The following is a 21,724-nucleotide window of genomic DNA, read 5'->3' as shown; positions in this document are numbered from 1 at the left end:
TTCATCTTTGTCAAATGATGAAGCAAATGCTCATTCATCTCACAGATGCACTTCTTTCATTTTTCAGTCAGTTACAGCATGTAAAATTTTTCTTGTCCTAAGCAAATGCTCACTCGTCTCACAAATGCACTTCTTTCATTTTTCAGTCAGTTACAGCATTTTAAATTTTTCTTGTCGTTTCAGTGCTTGTGTTCTACCACTCCCCCCTGCCCCCCCCCCCCCCCCCCCTCCTGCCTCCCATTTTTTTTCTCATATCAGTTGCTGTCATTTGCTAAATTTATTGGCATTGGAGGAGATATAAAATTATAATTATGCACCAAGCCAAAGCATTCTCATACAATGAAAAGTTTTTAGAAGATCTGAACCACCTATGTGAAGCAGTCAAAGAAAGCAACGAAACAATTTGCAGATTTCACACACACTGGTGCTTTTCATTTATTATAATGTTGTTCTACCAAGAACCAACGGAAGATTCTGTTAATATGATCAAAATTAGGGATTATGTAGTAGAAGTGAAGGTCTTCTGCTCCTTTGAAGCAAGGAGGATGTAAGAAATAGTTCAGCACAGACAAATAGGGCATTCCTAGTTTAAAGACAGCTGCTAGTATCAAACATAGGCCTTAACTGAAGGCCAAAATTTACGTCTGGAGCAGAGCATTTATGAGTGTATCATGGATTGTCAGAAAACTGGAAAAGAAGAAAATTTAAGTCTTTAAGAGATTTGATGTCGCTGAATGATCTAGAAAATTAGGTGGACTGATAAGAAATGAAAAGTCAAAACAAGTTTTGGTACCAAACCAGCAAGGACATTGAAAAATCACATTGTCCACAAGCATATTGAGAAAACCACACTGGCAATAATGTGGTTTTTTTCCCAGTGTGCTTGTGAATGAATGGCTGCTTCTTTTTATGCTCTGACAATATCCAGTTATGGCTATAACAGCCTATTTCCATGTGAAATTTTGTGTGTGCACTTTGTAAAACAGTAGCAGAAGGAACACGAAAGGTGAATGTGCTGGTGCTATCCCAAAAAATAATGTATAGTGAAATGTATTGCAGAAAATGGACATCGAACTGTATTTGTTACTATGTCAATCATCAGATTAACAAGCAGTGTCTGGGGTAGCTTTGTGAAAGATGCTGTAGTACATGTTAATATGGGAGATAACATCGTCAGCAAATATAGTGGCTTGCAGATGAGTAAAGCTAGTGACCCATCTATCATGAGCAGACACAGTGGACATACAGTGAAAGAAAGTGGTGTGGGGGAGGCCTTGTATGGCTGTGGGCGAGGCACTAGTGGTGCCATAACAAATATATGTATACAGAAATAAGTCGATAGCCGACACCTAATGGACAGCTACGAGGATGTATTCAGATGAATACTCATGGTGTTTGAGCCCTGTGGTGTAGCTGGAAGCAGAGACAAACACAATTCTATGGTCTTTACAGTATTATGACAGAAGAAATGATTTACATCAAATAGAAAAATTTAATGCACAGATGTGGCAAAGAAATCAAAATCACTTTGAATCCAGGACCAAGACCCATTCGAGCTGCAGTACATTAATCAGTTATAATTTCAGGATCGCTGATAATGACATAATTCAAATAAGCTTTGTTTTTGACAGAAGTGTGGTGTTTTTATTGTCCTGAAGATATTGTTAGGTGGTCCACTGTGTTCATTATAAAAATACTAATCTTTAGATTTTTTGTGGCAGGGACACGAAATAATTGGTTTTGATTGTCTCCTGTGTTATTCTCAAACATTGAAGCGAACTTTCAGCTCTGGAAAATGTAACACCACTTGTAATGAGCTTGAATGTTTTGTAAATTAAATAATTTTTGTAGCGTTATTAGTGTGGTCAACATTAATGGAGATAAACGTGTTAGGAGCTATGGGTCTCTTTAACTTTGTCAAAAAAGAAAGAGTAGGGTAAGAGGGGAACAGTGGACATAATTCCTTCACTTTGTTGCGATAATGATCTTATTCCCATCTGTTTGCATTTTCAGCAGAATTTCCAGTTTCCAGTTGTGCGCTTAGTTCAGAGAATAGCAAAAGTCATGTTGATGATGATGAAGACGAGGATGATGATCTTTTAAATGTCAATGGTATCCAGCAGTTGGACTCTTCTTCAGCAACAGAAATAGAATGTGATGTTACTGGAGAGGGCAGGTATGGTTTATTTTGTTCCTTATTTTAACAAATACTGGCTTATTAACCTTCTCAACCTACCTTTTCCACCTTCTCAAGAAGGGACTATTAGTTTGAAAAGCTATGATAGAGTTAAGTACTTCTATATTTTATGTGTCTTTCTGCAGCATGAAATAGTTCAATCCTTGAAGGTAAGCTACTGGTAGACCATTTTGGATTTTGAGCTTTGAAGCAAACAGATTTTTACTTACTTAATGAAAGACAGCAGCAGCTCTCTCCTTTCACTATACAGCAAGACTGTTTCTAGTTTAACTGCAGATAAGTCCAGTTATGAATTTAGTTGCTTCTCAGATTACATCTTCAATAAGATTCCTTGCATGCATGAATTTATGAACCAGTTGTCTCAGAAGGGTAATACGAAATTACATGAAGTTGCTGTGTACCAGATTCACAATCGAGGCCACTTTACAACTGTGAAATATTACACTGTTCATTTCACAAAATATAATGGAAAGAAAATGACCTAAACTTTGTTAATTTAGTGATACAGAATTCATGTTGCTGCTTCTGCTGTTATTGTAATGATCTTATGCCTGAAAACTCGTTGGATGTATGTCTCCACACTAGCCTTTCCTGTGCAAGCCTCTTAAACTCTGCGTAACTACTATAACCTACACGTCTTTGAATCTATGTACTCTAATTTAGTGTGGATCTCCCTCTACAGTTCTGCCCACCACACTTCCATCAATTGCCAACCTGATAATTCCTCGATGCCTTGGGATGTGTTCATTGAGGCAGGTTATGCCATTAATTACTTTCCTATTTTGATTCAGGACCTCCTCATTAGCTATATGGGCTATCTGTCTGGTCTTCAGTATCCTTCTGTAGTGTCACATTTCAAAAGCATCTGTTCTTTTCTCACCTTAATTCTTTATCACCTGTGGTTCACTTCCATAGGAGGCTATAGTCTAGGTAAATGTGTAAAGAAAATACTTCTTAACACTTGTTTATAGTTAGTGTTAACAGATATCTCTTTTGGAAACAGTTTTCTTCATATTTGGCTGCATTTTATATTCTCTCTAATTTGCTCATCATGAAGCTATGTAGCTGTTCAAATAGGATACCTTGTTAACTGTTCTTAGTGTCTCATTTCCCGATCTAATTCTTCCAGCATCACACAATTTAATTCAACTACATATCAAAATCCTTGTTTTTTGCTTATTGATATTTGTTTTATAAACTCTTTTGGACAGTATCCCTTCCATTTACCTGCTGTTCCAAGTCTTTGGCCATACTTGCATTGACAAACATCCTTCACCTTGAACTTTAATTCTTTTTCCAAATTTCTCCTTGGTTTCCTTTATTGGTCGCTCTATATGCAGATAGATAACATGGGGGTAGGTTGAATAACTGTCTCATTCCCTTCTAAGCTACTGCTCTCTTGTCATGTCCTGTAACTCCTATAACTACACTTATCTTTCTGTACAAGTAGTAGATAACTTTTTGATCTCTGTATCTTAAACCTGTTACATTTAGAAAAATGTAGAGTCGGTAATGCCTGCTGTGTTCCTAAATTTCCCCTTGACCCAAACTATTCTTCCCTGAGGTCAGTTTGTACCAGTCTTACATTCTTTTGTAAATATTTCTTGTTAGTATTTTGCACTCGTGACCTATTAAACTGATGATTCTTTAACATGTCAGCACCGGCCTGAATTTATAATTGCTATTGAAAATCAGATATTAGCACTAAATATTGAATTGCTGCCATTAGCTGTAATTGCACATTTTTACTTGATGTCAGACACTACATGTGAGCAGCTGGCAGCAGTGATTGAGCATATCATAATTTTCAGTTTGCTATGATGACATGAACACATACAAGGCATTCAGCTTATCATGTGGTAACATGATAAGCTGAATGCCTTGTATGTGTTCATGTCATCAGTAGTGATGTGACCAGATGAAGAAATTCAGTTCTTAAGATTTGGTACAGTAATGTAGTTTTGTATTGGTACTCCTCAAAATCCTTGCATTATTTTTGTTTTGATATACTTCCATGCGAAAATCTGTTAACGGGCATGTATAATGTCTTGTAAATGTGTTAATAGTTCAGATAACTTTTGCTATATTTACGTTGAAATGATATTTTGTATGAAGTACAGAGGAGGCAAGGGGTAGAGAGCAAGGAAGTAGATAGTGGGAGTTGGAGGACAGGCACAGTGGAGGTTGAAGCCAAGAGGGAGGATATGTTGCAGGAGGAATCCTCACGCATGCAGTTCAGGAAAGACAGTGTTGGTGTGAAGAATCCGGATGGCAATGGCTGTGAAGCCGACAAGTACATCGTATCAGGTGGCATGTTCATCTGCTGGATGATTCAGCTGTCTCTAACACAGTGTGGTGGTGGGCATTTGTAAACACAGACAGCTTGCTAGTGGTCATTCACATGTAGAATGACACACATGGGTTACATGTCTTGCATCTAGGACTTTTATAGTGATTCGTGAGTCTCTGGTCAAGGGGATGGTGGCATGTGTGGGATAGGGACGAATAAGGATACTGTGTATGTTGGGTGAGAGGGCAAATACCACTTTGAGATGAGCAGAGAGGATATTTCGAGCTAGAGTAGATACAGTTGAAAGCTTGGCAGTGTAGGTGATTCGAACCCTAGTGGTGGTTCCCCTTTGGAAGCATCACCTACAAACATATCTGTGGTACAGCTATGAGTAGCCACATGTCACCACCCCATGCCACCTATTTGTAGGTTATATAGTGGAACCCTTCCTAGCTGTGTGGAATCACAAACCCCTCACCTTGTTCAGATCTGTTGATGACATCTCCATTATCTAGATTAAGGGTGAGGATACCCTATCCACATTTTTCCGGAACGCAACACCTTCTCACCCATTTGCTTCATTTGGTCCTGCTCAGCCCAACAAGCGACTTTCCTTTACATCAACCTCCACCTCACTGATGACTGACAACAACTGTGTTCACATCAGACCTACCAAACACTGATAGTACCTCCATTTGGATAACTGCCTGATATTCCACACCTATAAGGCTGTTATGTAAAGTCTAGTCACTTGTGGTTGTCGAATCTGCAGTGATGAGCAGTTCCTTTCCAAATATGCCAAGGGTCTTGCTGTAGTCTTTAGGAACCGAAATTACTCTTCCTACCTTGTCCAGATGCTGTGCACCTCATATCCCCAGTTACCTCCTATCCCCCACATGCCCTCTACTAGCCCCCTCTCGTGACTCAGTGTCACCAAAAACTAGAGCAACTGAACCACATTCCCTGCCATTGTTTTAGCAATCTCTTGTCGTGTCGTGAAATGAGAAACATCCTGCATACTATCCTTCCTGTCTCTTCCACAGTGGTATTCTGCTGCCCACCTAACCAGTACAGTACCTTCGTCTGTCCCTATTCACCCTGCTCCCAACCCCTTGTCCCCTTACTAATGTCATTATAACAGACCTTGATGCAAGACCTATCCCATACATCCTCCCACTGCCACTACTCCAGTCCTTGTGGGGCCATTTGCGAGAGCAACTATGTGGTCTACTAACTTAGCTGCAACCATTGCATGGTATTCTACATGCATACAGCTGCTAACAAGCTTTCTGCCCCATGGTTTCTTCCACTAACACGAGCTTTTATGAATGGCACAGACGGCAATATATTTGTTTCCATAATATCCCTGGCCTCAGCCTTCACTAGTTCCTGCCCCTCCACTTGCCTCTATCTCCTGCCCTGCACTCGCTCCAGCCTCACACTTGCATGCTGCCCTCCAGCTGATGCTGTTGCTGGCAGCCCACCAACATATCCCCACCCCCTTCCTGCTCACACCTAGAGGTAACAGTCCAGAATTTTTTTCCAATCCCTACCGTTCTGTCCCCCTTTCTCCCCACCTGATGTGTCTTCTGTACCCTCACTACCAGGAAAACTACTCACTGCAGTTGGGCTTCAGCACTGCCATTCTCTCTGTGGTGAAAGATCTTTTTTTTTTACAAGGTAGGGGTCTGAACAAATAAATGGGTGCTGTATATGCTGTTCTTAATGTTCATCCATCTTCAGTATTAACAATAACAATGTAACATGTCATTAAAATTCACTTTTTGTAATCACACCTGCATTTCTTCCTGCCAAATTGTGATGATATGAACAGTGGACATGGTGAGCACTTAAAACAGAACACTTCACTGGCAGGGCAAACGTACAAAGGGAAATTGAATTCTGACATTTTAGGTGATCATTATTAGATGGTAAAAATAGTTCCAGACATCAAATGCTGTAAGACATATCTTTTCTTTATCTTTTCTTGTCAGATATGTCTATATCTGTACTCTACTTACTGGTGTGAGGAGCATAACACAGGATACTTCGTGTTGTGCCTTGTATTAGGCTTTCTTCCCATTCCATTTGTGTACCAAATGAGGAAGAATGATTACTTAAATGTTTATCCACCCTGTTAAATCTAACATGTCCGTGTGACCCATATGAGTGCAATACATTGTGTGCTGTAAAATATCCTTAGATTCCACACTTAATTCCTGTGCCTGGAACATTGTAAATAGGGTTTTGTGGTTGTAAACTTACGCATTCTCCCTATTATCCAACCAGTGAGCTGAAGCCAGCCAACTGCTTTACCTATATTTATTGCAGTTTGTATCCATTTTGTTAGACCCAGATATTTGTGAGAGTCAACTGTTTCCATTGATGATGTAGACATATCATACTACTTTTTTTTTTTCTTTTTGTGAAGTGCACAATTTCATATCTTGGAATATTTAAGGCAAGCTGCCAACCATGGCACCATTTAAAAATTGTATTAAATCTGATTGAAAATTTGCGCAACCTTTTTTTTTTCCAGATAGTACTCCAGTATAGACAAGTGTGTCACCTGAAAAAAGTATGAGGTTACTGTTAATATTGTCTGCCATGTCATTAACATAAAACATGAACAGCAAGCCTCCCTAAACATTTCCCTGGGGCACATCTGAAGTTACTTCCATGCACATTTATCACACTCTGTCCAAGAAAATGTGGTGCTTCTTCCTTGCCAAGAAATCCTCAGCCAGTCCCAAAGTTCATTTCGTACTGCAGTTGACCGACGGCTGAAAGTTCCTGAATACCAGAACAGTAAGATAATGGAGGTCAACTCTTCCTCAGTTTCTCTATAGTTGTAAATTATTAAAATTTATTGTGACAGATTACAGTAGATCAAATGCTGCCATCATGTAAATATAATTTAGCAGTGGCTGTTAGTTCACCCAGTCCTACTGTTAAGTGGAGAGACTGATGTCGCTCACCCAGTGTCCCAAGTGAAAACACGTCTCACTTTGACACAGGTTCTTGGAGGCAAAAAAACATGCAAGTTCACTGCTTCCAATGTGCCGTGTATGTCCTGATTATTCTTGTTGCTTTACTTTCCTGCTGACTTGGTTTCCACAAAAAACCTGGCCAGATATTTCTTGCATAACTGGATTGTAATTAAGGCATATTTAAACTGGCACCTGATGATGTGTTAGATAGTATTACATGTTTCTGTAACTACTAAATTTGCCTTTTTAATTTTATTTTACTTTATTTTTACAGGAGGAAGAGACAATTACCTGGACCAAGTGATGAAAATGAAGTAGAAGAAGAAGAGGAAGATGACTGTGATGATAAAGATGAAATCTCGTCTACTGTTAGCAATCTTTCAAACTTGAGTGGTCTTTCTGATTTAAGTGGACAAGAGTGGAAACCAATAGCAGGTTGGTTTATGCTATTACATTTGTAATCTCTTGTTCATTACTTACAATGTTAGAGACGACTCACGCGCAATTCAGTGTGTACATTGCTGTTTATGTCCTGCTCTAGTAGGAATTGTATCTCGAAACCCAGTGACAAAAAGAAATTGACATCTCACCAACAATAAGGGAAGTGTCATGTCTCCACTTAATGAATAGGAAAGAACATACATCAGAAAAGTAGTATTTTCTGATTTTTTGAAGTATCACTTTTTATACATATACCAACCAGAAAGTACAAAAACCGCGTAAGGCAAAGGTCCCGAGTTCGAGTCTCGGTCCGGCACGCAATTTTAATCTGCCAGGAAGTTTCATATCAGTGCACACTCCACTGCAGAGTGAAAACATCATTCTGGAAACATCCCCCAGGCTGTGGCTAAGCCACGTCTCCGCAATATCCTTTCTTTCAGGAGTGCTAGTTCTGCTAGGTTCGCAGGAGAGCTTCTGTACAGTTTGGAAGGTAGGAGACGAGGTACTCACAGAAGTAAAGCTGTGAGGATGGGGCGTGGGTCGTGCTTGGGTAGCTCAGTTGGTAGAGCACTTCCCTGCGAAAGGCAAAGGTCCCGAGTTTGAGTCTCGGTCCGGCACGCAGTTTTAATCTGCCAGGAAGTTTCATATCAGTGCACACTCCGCTGCAGAGTGAAAATATCATTCTAATGTAAGATCTCTTAATGCTATACACATACAAACATACGGGCTTCTTGCATGATCGTAGCTGCGCACGCGCAATAATGCCTGTTTTCTGGTGTTCTCTGGCAACTGCTGAAACAAACCTATTGCTAACAGGCTGCTGGAAAATAAATGTGAATGGTGGTTTTAAAAGCATTACTTTCAAAGTGAATTTCCTTTTATGCAAGATGAATTACATTACATGTGTGAATGTGCAATCAATTTCTGGAATCACAAAGTGTTTGACTGTCACTTAAAACTTAACACTTCGAGGACCAGATACTTACAAGAACTTCGTGCCCAGAAGACAAGACATTTCAGTCATTATTTAAAATTTTACTGGAATGTTTGTGTGATGTATCTTGAAGTGAAACACATGGGGGGGGGGGGGGGGGGGGGAATTATTATACATGAAAGATTAGCTGTTCTTGTAGTTACACTTTGTATATTAATTTAAACCATTAACTTTTCCTGTTTGTGTGTTCATGCAACTTAACAATGGTGCTGCTTTTTGCTGACTGTATCTTATGTACTTATGCCCTGAAGATCTGCTGTCATCGGCTGGCTGGCGAGATCACTTGACATGAGTTGTGCTTGGCTTACAAAACGCACCACAATCTTGATTTCAATGCTTCGGAAACTAACGTGCTAAGTGTGGTGGGATTCGACTTCATACATTCGTAATATGAAGATATGCAGCGTACTGGTTGCTGCACGTAAAAGTTCTTTCCAAAATGCTGCTGCTTTTTTTTTTTTACGGGAGGAGGGGGGAGTTTGTTTTTTAAAGTTTCAGGAAGCTCTATGCCAATATATAAAACCTTAACCATTGAAAAGATTGACAAGTTTTACAGTTCCAAGGGAAAGTATACTGTCACTAGACATGGAAAAAGTGTATGTTAGCCCAGGAAATCTGGGCAATCCGGGGAAAATTGGGGAATATTTTTCCTTGTCTGTGTATACACTCTGTTGTAGCCTTGCTGGGGCTTCTCTTTTACTTTCCAAATCTCACAGCTCCTGTCCTGCATACCTTTCTAGGCCGGCACTCGTAAAAGGAAGGATATAATGGAGAAAAGGCAGTTTTGAAAGTAGTACAGAGGTACTGGCAGAAGTAAACTGTGGGGGCAGGTCACAAGTTGTGTCCAGCTAGCTCAGTTGATGAGAGCAAAAGACAAGGTTCCAGGTTTAAGTCCCAATCCTTATCTCGGTACAGTGATGGGTACGCCTGTCACAGCACTGTAAATGTGATATGCGACTCTTCTGTAGTTTGCCATTTCTACAATAGTTGTGCAGCAATACAGTTAGATGGCACTAGTTGTTAGCTTGTGAAACTGGAGCTCATGTACATCGTTCAGTCTGCTTTTGTGAGCACCACGAGTGTTGATGTGGCTGACCCCTACAGAATTTGAACCACAAGAATTCAGTGCTTTTTGGAAGAAAGTGATTTTGGTGATTCGTGTAATTGTGCAGACTGTGAAATTCCGAGCAATAGTTCATTGAGTGGTGAAAAGGATAGTATTTTGTGTGACCAGAAAACTGGAAGTACGCTACTGTGTGCGGTGATGAGAGAAACGTGTTGGTGCACTGAGGGAGTGTGCTGTAAACTGTTTGGAAGTGATTTGTCAAGACTGGGACAATGTAGCTAATCATTCTAAAAGTACACTGTGATATCCAAAATAAAAGCGACAGTTCTAAGGTGTTAGGGACAAAATTCTACAGTACTTAAAAACTTGTAAATGAATTTTTGATGACACCATTTTTTGAGCCAGTTGCAAGAGTAACAAACTGTTATGCTGCAAAATCGTTGGCTATCAATTCAAGCACTGAAACATGCCGGTTTACCGTAACAATTGACAAATTAAAGGCGCACATTTCTCTATGCATCTTTGTGTAACAGACACAAAAACCACGTACATGAGACAAATGGTCAAAAAGAAATATTATTGTGACTGCAATATTTGCTGAAACAATGACACGGAGAATGTTTGAAGCTATCTCCTGGTATTTGCACTTCGCTGTCAATTCACCAAAAAAATGAAGAAGAAACTGAAAAAGCCCCAAATTTGAAAAGGTATGTGTTCCTGCCAAATGCCTGATGAAGCATATGGGAAAACTTTTGTATGTTTAATATAATCCATCAAAGCCAGACTGGGCATAAGGATATATAAAGTATGCTATCCAGAGAATGGGTAATGTTATAATCTGAAGATAGGTACTGGGAAAGAGGAAGTAAGTGGTGATGTGGCTGTCATATTTCCAGCAAGTGAAAAGATTCTGGAAGACTTTGTTTGGAATATGAAGTACTCTTTACATGGAGAAGTGCTACAGCTCTCCAACTTGTTCTGAGAATTGCTAGAGAGCAGCACTCATGCAGTCAGGACTGTAATACCGACAGGAAAAAGTGTGCCACTCGTGTTCTGTGGAACTAACCTAAAGAAGGGGAAATGTTCACATCATCAAACGATATTCTTGCAGTGGAATGGTCTAATAGCAAAAATGTTCATCTCCTGTGAATGCTACCATATGCACCAGAGTATTTACAGGTACATAAACATGAAAAAACAAAGCTAAGATGTCATTGTTTTATCAATTACCGCTGAGGAATGTGTGAAGTTGACAATATGTGACCAGTTTCTGCCCTCATATCAACTTATGAGAAGAGGTTTTTAGGAGTGAAAGAAGGTACAGTTCTATCTCCTGGACATAGCAATTATAAATGCAATTGTAATTTACGACATACTAAACCCAGCACCCAAGAGGATGATGTCAACAACATTCTGGCTCATTGTGGCAAAGCGAGTGTAACTCTCCATGTCTACACTTTTAAGAGATGACCGAGGAGAGCAGAAAATCCATTATGGCTTCAAGAAAGAAGCAGGGAACATTTTCTATCAAAAATAATTCCAGATCAGAAGAAAACTGTTCCCTCTAGAAGTTGCAAAGTTTGTTATGATTGAGAGCAAAATGTGGTAACCTGTTTTTGATGTAACATGTCTAAAGTTGTCCATTTGAACCAGTGTTCTACATGTATCCTACACAACTACACTGTGTGAATATTTATGACTGATGAGAACTGATTCTTGGTGTACCACAAACAGTGGAGCTGTGTGTGAATGATTGCGGTGCTATAAGTCTTTAGAATGAGTGTATGCCTTCATGTTTCCTAAATAATAAAGTGTATGTGAAAAACAAAAAATATTCAGTGAAAATAACTGTAATCACACGGGAAGACACACAAGGCCATTGATCCTTTGGAAGTGAACTACCTGCTGGAATTACTATGTTGCTCAGGAAATTTGATTTCTGATGCAGATGACGCGCTTTTTGCAACCTGACGAATCACACAATTTTGCCTACACTGTGACTTACATGCTCTGTGATGTGGTTAATTTCATCACAGTACTATTGCCTGAGAGGCAAGACTTTGGATAGATACGCATTAGTATCTGCTGAGGGTGACCGACAATTGTGCTGTTTAGTTTCCTGAAACCTCCAGTGCCCAACTAAACAGTTTTTCCCTTCCTGCCTGTATTTTTTTAGTAAGAAGTTCAGTTGCAAAACTAGAAGTTTTTTTTTCTGTGTGATTCATCATTCTTTCTATTTTAGAACTTGCTTACACAGTTCTTTTGTGTTCTAGGTACGATGAGCTGGGTTCAGAAGCAGATGCTTACTGGAGTGAATCCACGTTGTATTCTTAACCAGATAGTAGGTGACGGAGTTCCTGTATCAGAGCAAATGGATGATTTGAGCCTTTGGAAGATTATAGTTAATTTTCTCAGTGAAATACCAAGGAGACAAAAATTACGCCATATAAATACTTTAACAGATGTCGTTCGCTTGTTGAGAGGTGCCAGGAAAGTCATTATTCTTACTGGAGCAGGGGTAAGTATTCTAATTCTGCTCATTAGCTGATTGATAAATATTACATATTGTTAATAACTTGCGATTTGAAAGTCAGTATGTAATTTACGATGATATAGAACATAAGAAGGCAAGGAAAAATTTTAGCTGCCCAGAGATGCCTTAAAAATGTGTTTTACGCTAATGGGTCATTCCATGTCAGTTCAACCAGGGGCTCCAGCTCATAGTCTCAGATTTGACTGAAATTCAGTACACTAATTCTACCATGTGTGGAACACTCGTGTACAAAGTATTAGTTTCCCCTGCCAATTAGTTCCAGAATTATGACTTGTGACAGAAGGTGGCGTAACCCGGAAATTGCAACCCGCATCTGGCAATCAACTTCAGGTCTTAATAACTTTGGAACTATTCCACACAGTCCAGTGAAATTATTACAACCCAGTAACATCCATTTAGAGAACACACTCCATGAATCAAAACACCAACAAAATATTTCTGAAGGAAAATAAAAAATTCCAAAATGTGATTTAAAAAATGTAATACGTTAAAAGGTACATATTGTAGGTGCCCTCTATACCAAATATAAATCACTCAAAAAGGGTATAAATTTTTTGTGGTAAGCTTAATGTGGCCTAAACACACACAGAACTTATCTTGCCCATATCAGTCACAAAAACTGAGTTACATGCACATGCAAATACAAAAATTCGAAAAATTACCTGAAAATCATGGGTTTTCTAAATGTGGTAGCACAAAAGGGACAAGTGGTATCCAAGCCAAATTTCACACATTGCATTAGTAGACCATAATGATATATCTCAAAATTTCAGTATGTTATTGCAAGACATTTGTGTACAATGGAAGTTGGCAGATGTTTTTGGTGATGTGGCCGTTGTTCCACAACACAATTTTGTAAAAACATATCTGCCTCTTATCCTCTACCACAACTGTGTAATCACTAAGCAACAACATACAGACAGATTAACACAACCTATCATGAATGTTTACTGCACCTTAACTGCTGAAAACCAGTTGATTGTGCTTCAAACAGAAGTTCTCTCACACTTTAGCTACTGTACTCTGTACATTGAGTGACAAATTGTACTGTCTTCCTGACACTGTGGTAGGAACTGGAACTGTCATAAGAATGTGTTCAAAAGGAATCCAACACCTGTCTGCCAAACGTGGCCAATGAAATGATTTTGCTGGTGCCATGAAGTTCACAAATACATCACCTTCTGCTTCACAGCACTCTGCAACACATCCTAAGTACTATTTGTCATCATAAACAGCAATAACATAGCAACCTGGTTGTATGCTGCTGCTTTTGCTTCTGAATCCTGAGTCACACACACTGTGAACACACATGTTGTGCACGAACCTTTAGTTATAACCGGACAGTCTGTTCATCTGCACATTGTCAGAGTCTGCTGGAGAGAAGTGATGATGGCTCCTCATGCCTGCAACAGTTTTAACGGTTTCTAGTCTGCTTTTTAGCAACTCTTCGACTGATTTCACCTCATCTTTCGAAACATAGAATGATTGTATGCCAGAGATACTTTTCTGTACCCAAGTAAATAATTGAAGAGGTGTTAGAATGTGACCTTCTGTAGGGTGCTGCAGACTAGCTCGTGATGCCATGCGCTTAATGGTAGCACCAATATCATCACATACATTTTTACTATTACTTGCTGCGAAAAAATTCCATTCTACGTGAATCTGAAAATCATGATAATGCATGCATAAATTTTTGAGATTTTTGTACTGACTAGCTGCCCCATCACTGAAGTATTTCACAAAATACATGTGAGGCAGCTTGTTTTTCACTTATGCCATGACAGTGCGATTGTGGGCATGAACTGCAATGGCATCATGAATTAAACAGTCACTAAAAACGCACAGGTTCATAACAGACACATCACCTGATACACCTCTATAGTAAATCGCAAATGGGTGGAGAGTTGCTTGACTGTTGTCCCAATGATATCCTTGGATGGCATCTTGAACTATAAATGCATAATTTTCAGAAAAGTCTAGTATTGCTATAATTTCATCTTGTTTCAAATCATCCTTACGAAACTGGAGATAAGCCAATTGTGCTGTTGCTGTGAAGCTGTGTGTGGTCAGTTTGTCCGTTTTTTGACAACACATTTCAACAAAATCTCCCACTCACTGTACTTTGCTTTGTTTCAAGACTTATGTGCGATCCATGTGTGGCCATTGTTTATAAGAAACAAGTTCATCATCATCCATAAGGAGTTCACCATATAGTTTGTTGCTCATGTGTTTTCCAAGATTTGCCTTACCAGGACACTTTTCACACCTGTGTATCATGCACTGGTAGGAACTGATGTCACACACTAGCAGCTTCATTTCATTGCACCATTGTAATCCAGACCAGAATCCTTTATAGCAGCAAACATCAGCTTAGCATTTTGATGGGTCTCACATACACAAACATTGTGTGTGCCCCTTGCACTTACAGGCACAACCCACTTTGGCCGAAGATTGAAAAAAAGGTGATAAACCTACTTTGGTATTGGGATACTTTTCCTTGAATTCTACTATAGTTCTGATATGTTGCATAGCAACAGTCTTTTTTGCATCTATACACATACATTTCCCATTTTCACCGTGACATAGTCTTTTTTTTCCAGGCATTATTCGGCTGTAGTCATTATTTTCATAAAACTCCGACACTAGCACCTTTATTTCTGAACTCAATTGCTTACCCTGAGCCTGCTGAAGTTGTGGAAGCCCCCTTTGGGTTGTTTTTATTTTCCTAGCTTGCTTTACCATATATGTAGAAACATTGAATTCATTTGCAGTGTAGTCAATAGACCAGCTGGAAGGTGCAAGGGTAAGAATAGCTACTTTTTTCTGACGTGTGGATATGGCACATTTTTCTTTCAAATTATGCACAATTTCGTCCAAATCAGAGCATTTCTGGCATGATTTCTGTTCCTTTGGAGCAGCTAGTTCTTCCTCTTCCACCATTAGTGTGTCAGCTATTTTGTGTTTTAATTCCATTTGAGCTTCTTGTAGTTTTCTTCTACCATAGCTGGGCCTGTCTCTTTTCCCAACTTTGCGGTGGGCATCAATCTGTCATAATGTTAATTTGTTTGCTTCATGGCAACTTTTTCATTGTTTTTCTTTAACTAGTGTATAATTAGAATGTAATGCCTCTATATAACAAGTGTTTGATTGATTTTAATTGAAATGTAAGAAACTCAGTAAATGAGAAATGTAACTTTTTATGTGTTTAGTGTAGTAAAATATATATTCATGTTGTTTATAGGTTTCTGTATCATGTGGAATCCCAGATTTTAGAAGTCGTGATGGTATTTATGCAAGACTTTCAGTTGACTTTCCTGACCTGCCAGATCCCCAGGCAATGTTTGACATAGCATATTTCAGTCAAGACCCTCGCCCATTTTACAAATTTGCTCGTGAAATATATCCAGGACAGTTCAAACCTTCTCCATGTCACAGGTAAGAAATGCCTAGACATTTACCTGTAGTAATTAAGTCTCTCTCTCTCTCTCTCTCTCTCTCTCCTCTCTCTCTCTCTCTCTCTCTCTCTCTCTCTCTCTGTGTGTGTGTGTGTGTGTGTGTGTGTGTGTGTGTGTAGGAGGGGGCGGGTGTCGGAGGAAGGGGGGAGATGCAAGCAGATCAGATGATTCAGAATGCTGTTTGGCGCCATTTTGTAAGTGAGTAGCAGTAGATGGTTGCACATAAAATATATTCATGAAGATACCACAATTATGTCAGTAATAATTTTTGTAAGACCTTTCGTTTGGTTGCTCCATGATTTAGGTACTCATATGTTAATGGATCACATTTGTGGTGTAGCAACAGCTCGAATATAAATAATCGAAAGAGTAAAGGTAACAGCTCACTGTGTCATTGGGTGTAGACCTAGCGGGCACAGAAAAAACTACATTGTACCTGAGGGCAGCTTGAGTCAGTTGTCATTTACCATTAACTACAGGCTGCTTATTTCTGCAGGCAGATTCATCTGCAGAACCCACTGTGGCCATCTATACCCATCCTGCCCACTTACAAGCCTTAAATTCCAAATTTGGAAAGTAATTTTCTAGATTAACCATTCCAAGCAAAGTCTTCTGTAATACATATGGTAAGAGAGGACCAGACAAATCAGCCCTCCCAAATGTTAATCTTTTCTTTCTATCAACTATAAATAGCTGTGCTTCTGTAATATGTAATGTTCTTCATGACATTCTCAAAATGTAATTATTTCAGTGTGTTTTTATACAAATTAAAATTGCCATTGTTTAGCCATTGCATGAGGAGAGGGTCCCCATAACCGTAATAAATACCTTCTAGTCTCTCTCTTTTTATATCGTTTTCCAGATAATATAACCAAGCATTTTCACCTCCTGAACAGCAAATGGATAATATATCAATCACAGTCTGTATTTCAAAGGGGGCTGCTCCACTGATCTGCCATTTATGGTAGACACTTGATGTTGTCAGTTATAATATTCTATTACAACAGTTAGGGTTTTATGTATTACATGGTTCAACACATGCATTGGCAATTATTTTGTTTTGTGCAAGGGTGTTGAAGTGGTTTCCAGAGGGACACTACTGTATTAGCATGGTAACAAATCACAATGGACATTCTGTAGTTTGATCTTGTGCCTGTGATGAGATGGTATTGCTTCTTCTACAGAATTACTACTGTCAACTCAGAAAAACAGAGTTAGTTACAAGTTAAATTTATGTCACAGAGACAGGCATAAATTATATTTATGTGTAAGTTAAGTAGTTTGGCACAAATGCTTGTCTCTGACATGTTTTGTCAAAGGAAAGAGCACATCATTCATCCAGTTTTACTGTTAAAATTACTCCACCTTGGTCTACGTAATACAATAAATAATAGATCAGGTAACATGTTACACATTCCTGAGTGTACATTTTAATGACAATTTCAACAGGAATGCATAAAGTAGACCTGTAAAGGTGTTTACCATGATACTAACTGTCAACTTGGATCACATAAAAATTAGTAAAGTAATTTGTGTCTCATATTTTCCTTAATTGTTATCATTTATTATAATTTTTAGGGATAACTCCTCACTTAGGAAAATTCACTATGCAAAAGAAAGTAACTAGAATTATGAGGCCCACACATATACAACTTCTTGGGATCTGTTAGAGTTAGGAATATTAGTGTCGGCCTTACAGTGAATTTATTTACTAGTTTGAGGGTAATAGATAGCCGACCTCGGTGGCCGAGTGGTTCTAGGCGCTTCAGTCCGGAACCGCGCGACTGCTACAGTCGCAGGTTCGAATCCTGCCTCGGGCATGGATGTGTGTGATGTCCTTAGGTTAGTTAGGTTTAAGTAGTTCTAAGTTGTGGGAGACTGATGACCTCAGATGTTGAGTCCCATAGTGCTCAGAGCCATTTGAACCATTTGGTAATATCCAGTACTAAGGGATGGATGACCTGCATTGGCTGTTGCATGCAACTTGACAGGAAGGAGTGAAATACACAGTAGTAAGACCCCCTGACACTCAGCCTGTAGAAATAAAATGTACCTCACACACGGGGGTGAAGCTTGAAAGTTTTCTCTCTTTGTTGACTCCTTGACTGTTTAAAAGATTTCTGGTATAAAAGGAAAAAGATTGATTCCTACTCGCCAGATATATGACATTGAATAATTGCAGGCACAACAAAAAGACTGTTACACATTTAGCTTTTGGTCAAAGCCTTCTTCAGAAAAGGAAACACACACACACACACACACACACACACACACACACACACACACACACAGAGAGAGAGAGAGAGAGAGAGAGAGAGAGAGAGAGAGAGAGAGTCATTCACACAAGCAAGCACACCTCACACTCACATGATCGCCATCCCCTGCATCTCGATCGCCATTGATCGAATGTGACTGCACCGCCATTGATCGAATGTGACTGCAGCAGTCTGGAGGGAGGGGAAGGGCTAACAGGGTGTGGATGAGAGGCAAGGGACTAGAACAAGGCATTACAAGACTGCCAATAGGTGCAGGGTCAGGAGTCTGTGGGGCAGTGAGATAGCAAGGTGGGAAAACAAGGGGGAGGGGAAGAGAAAAGACGGGTGGGTGTATTGGGAGAGGGTGGCACACAAAGAGGGTGAGGGGGCATCAATAGGAAGGAGGTGATAGGACAGAGGGGGCGAAAACTGCCGAGTGAAGCATGTGGGGACAGTAGTTTACGTAATGTGTTATAAGGGTAACTCTCGTCTGTGCAGTTAAGAAAAGCTGGTGATGGAGTGGACGATCCAGATTGCCCACGTTGTGGAGCAACCATTGAAGTCGAGCATGTTATGTTCAGCTGCAGGTTGTGTTCAGCTACATGTTGTGACAAAGGGTGGTCTGCTTTGCTCTCGGCCACAATTTGGTTGGTGGCCATTCATCAGGTATGCAACCATATCCATATAATGTACAAGGATTGCAGGACATGGCTGCTTTCACAAGTGGCCCAGCCTCTGATGGGATAGGGTAAGCCCGTGACAGCACAGGAATAGGAAGTGCTGAGTGAGTGGATTGGGCAGGTCTTGCTCCTGGGTCTTCTACAGGGACAGATCCCGCTGGCAAGGGAAGTGGCATAGGGATGGGCTAGGACCTCTTTAGGAGGGGCAAGAAGAATCTTAGGTAGGATGTCCCTCATTTCAGGACACAACGATAGATAATCTTCGAAGGCCGTGGTGACACCCTCAGCGTACTGGGCAACTGCAGATACATCATCTCCGGCTTGCGAGGCTATACGGGATAGATTTTTTGGAGTGAAAGGTATGAAAGCGATTGCTATGCGGTACAGTTGATGGTGGAAAGGCGGGCATTAGTGGCAAGACCGTGGGCGTGAGGGATGTTGGTATACAGCGAAGTGGCATCTGCACTGATGAGTAGAGACCCAGGAGGTAAAGAGGTGGGAATGGTGGAAAGTCAGTGAAGGAAGTGGTTGGTATCTTTAATGCGAGAGGTTTGAGTACAGGCAATTGGTTGGAGATGTTGGTCAATGAGGGGTGAAATTCTTTCATTGAGGCCACAATCCAGCTACAGTGAGGGTGCAGGACTGTTAGGTTTGCAGATTTTGGGTAGCTTGTAGAAGGTGAGTGAAGTGGGTATCATAGGGTTGAGGGGGGAAATGAATTCAGGAGAGTGGTTCTGGGAAGGGCCTAAGGCCTTAAGCAGGGATTGGATGTTTAAGGTGGACTTCTGGGATGAGATTCACTTTGGCAGAGTTTGTAGGCTGGCAGAGTTTGTAGGCAGAGGAGTCAGATAACTGCAGAGGCCCTCCGCCAGATAGTTGTTGTGATTCATTTGTATTGAGGTTGTGTGTGGCTGTTCTTTCTTCTGCTGAAAGTTTGGTGTTCTTAGGAAGAGAGTTGGGAAGGATGATGTGGCCAAGTTAGAAATCAGGACTTCCTGGAAGGTAACCAGGGATGGGTGGGTGGGTAGGGTAGGTAATTGGTGGGGGGGGATCACGGTTGGATTGTGGTATGAACTGGAAGAGGCAGGTTCAGTGTTTCGGCTCTGGATTTAATGGAGTGTTGGACAGATCAGCAAGGCAAGGTCTCAGTGCTATGAGGGGTTCATGAGGAGGAACACTGTGGGTTGATAGTGGTGCCCTGAGTCAGCAGTAGGACATCAGCAGTTGGATAATGCATGGAGGTGGTGGCTGGAATGCTTCTCCAGGTGCTGGATAATCCTTGGCTCCTCCATGTGCTGAAGAATCCCTTGCGTTCTGGTCCAAGCTGCCGGAGATGGCAGTCATGTGTATGAGATGTGATTGCTCTCTCTCTCTCTCTCTCTCTCTATCTCTGTGTGTGTGTGTGTGTGTGTGTGTGTGTGTGTGTGTGTGTGTTCTGAAAGCTAAATGTGTAACCTCTTGTTGTGCATGTCTACAACTCAATGTGTCATATTTATGGTTTGTAGCAATAAAGCATGTGTTATCTTTATGGTTTGTAGCAATCTATCTTTTTCCTCATATTATTGGTACTCCAACCTGGAGTTTCCATTGTTTATAAGATTTCTGGGCTAAAAGTACTATTACTACTGTTATATGGCCAGCATTTTCCATATAAATAAATAATTTTAAGAAGTATGTGAACTTTTGCCTAATTGAGACATTCCAAATAATAACATTACTTGTGAATGTGATCTGTGAAGCACATAATAACTATAAGAAACTAATTAAACTAATTTCTCTCTCTCTCTCTCTCTCTCTCTCTCTCTCTCTCTCTCTCTGCATGTGCACTGTGCACACATTTCAGAGTCCTGTAGTTCTAAATTATGTGTTAGCATCTTTTATCAATTTGTTTGCTTACATAATCAGAGTCAAAAATGATATTTTTTGCAGGTTCATTAAAATGCTAGAAAAACACAATAAACTGCTTCGAAATTATTCGCAGAACATAGATACTTTGGAGCAGGTAGCTGGTATTCATAATGTCATAGAATGTCATGGTGAGTATTAGTCAAGTAGCGCCTTTTCAGATGTATCTTACAGTATTATGTTATTTCAGTGCTATAATCTGTTTTTCTCTTTCTTTTGTTTTACATTTAGGATCCTTTGCCACAGCGTCTTGTACTCGCTGCAAATATAAAGTGACAGCTGATGCTATACGTGAAGATGTATTTGCTCAGAGAATACCACTGTGCCCAAAATGTTCGACTGACGCGTTGCCATCTTTGATCGATTCTGCTAATGGAGAACATTATAAAAGTGAGACATTTAATTATAAGACTCACTGCACAGAAACTTTTAATTGGAGAAGACCTGAAAACTTCATGAAATAAACGTATATATTCAAGTATTGTACTTACAGGTAATTTTTATCCACAGGTTTGGTATCTCAGGGTATAATGAAACCAGATATTGTTTTCTTTGGAGAAGGTTTACCGGAGATATTCCATGAATCAATGGCTAAAGACAAAGACGAGTGTGACTTGCTAATTGTCATTGGATCATCCTTGAAAGTGCGGCCTGTAGCACTTATACCAAGTAAGTAATTTTCTGTTTCTGGTGGTAAGTTTATATGAACATATGATGACCCATGGTGAGATGTGCTGCCTGCATGTCAACTTTTGAGATCTTCTGTGGTACTGTTGTATTTGACTTAACCATGCGGAGTTTCCGTAGTACTGTTATCGTAGAAGTAGAAGCTAGATACAAAGTGGTTTTTTACTTCTGCTAACCATTCAAAAAGAAGGACTTTCTCTCATAAAAATA

At 39.9% G+C, this 21,724-nt stretch overlaps 1 protein-coding gene across 4 annotated transcripts in view; it reads left to right on the top strand.

Annotated features, from left to right (window-relative positions):
- The window catches only part of LOC126460715 (NAD-dependent protein deacetylase sirtuin-1), a 60,202-nt gene that overhangs the window by 4,476 nt on the left and 34,002 nt on the right, over positions 1-21,724 (top strand). For 2 of the 4 annotated variants that reach the window (XM_050095937.1, XM_050095939.1), the window contains 7 exons: positions 2,017-2,176; positions 7,752-7,912; positions 12,252-12,496; positions 15,774-15,967; positions 20,852-20,958; positions 21,059-21,217; positions 21,338-21,496. In XM_050095937.1, the coding sequence (XP_049951894.1) occupies positions 2,017-2,176; positions 7,752-7,912; positions 12,252-12,496; positions 15,774-15,967; positions 20,852-20,958; positions 21,059-21,217; positions 21,338-21,496 (1,185 nt within the window). Of the gene's footprint in view, positions 1-2,013; positions 2,177-7,751; positions 7,913-12,251; positions 12,497-15,773; positions 15,968-20,851; positions 20,959-21,058; positions 21,218-21,337; positions 21,497-21,724 lie in introns of all 4 variants that reach the window. The other 2 variants (XM_050095936.1, XM_050095938.1) reach the window with 1 other exon arrangement.

This window comes from Schistocerca serialis, chromosome 1, assembly GCF_023864345.2.
Source record: "Schistocerca serialis cubense isolate TAMUIC-IGC-003099 chromosome 1, iqSchSeri2.2, whole genome shotgun sequence".
Taxonomy (NCBI): Eukaryota; Metazoa; Arthropoda; class Insecta; order Orthoptera; family Acrididae; genus Schistocerca; species Schistocerca serialis.
The sequence above is the reverse complement of the archived record's forward strand: the minus strand, read 5'-3'. Positions and strand labels throughout refer to the sequence as shown.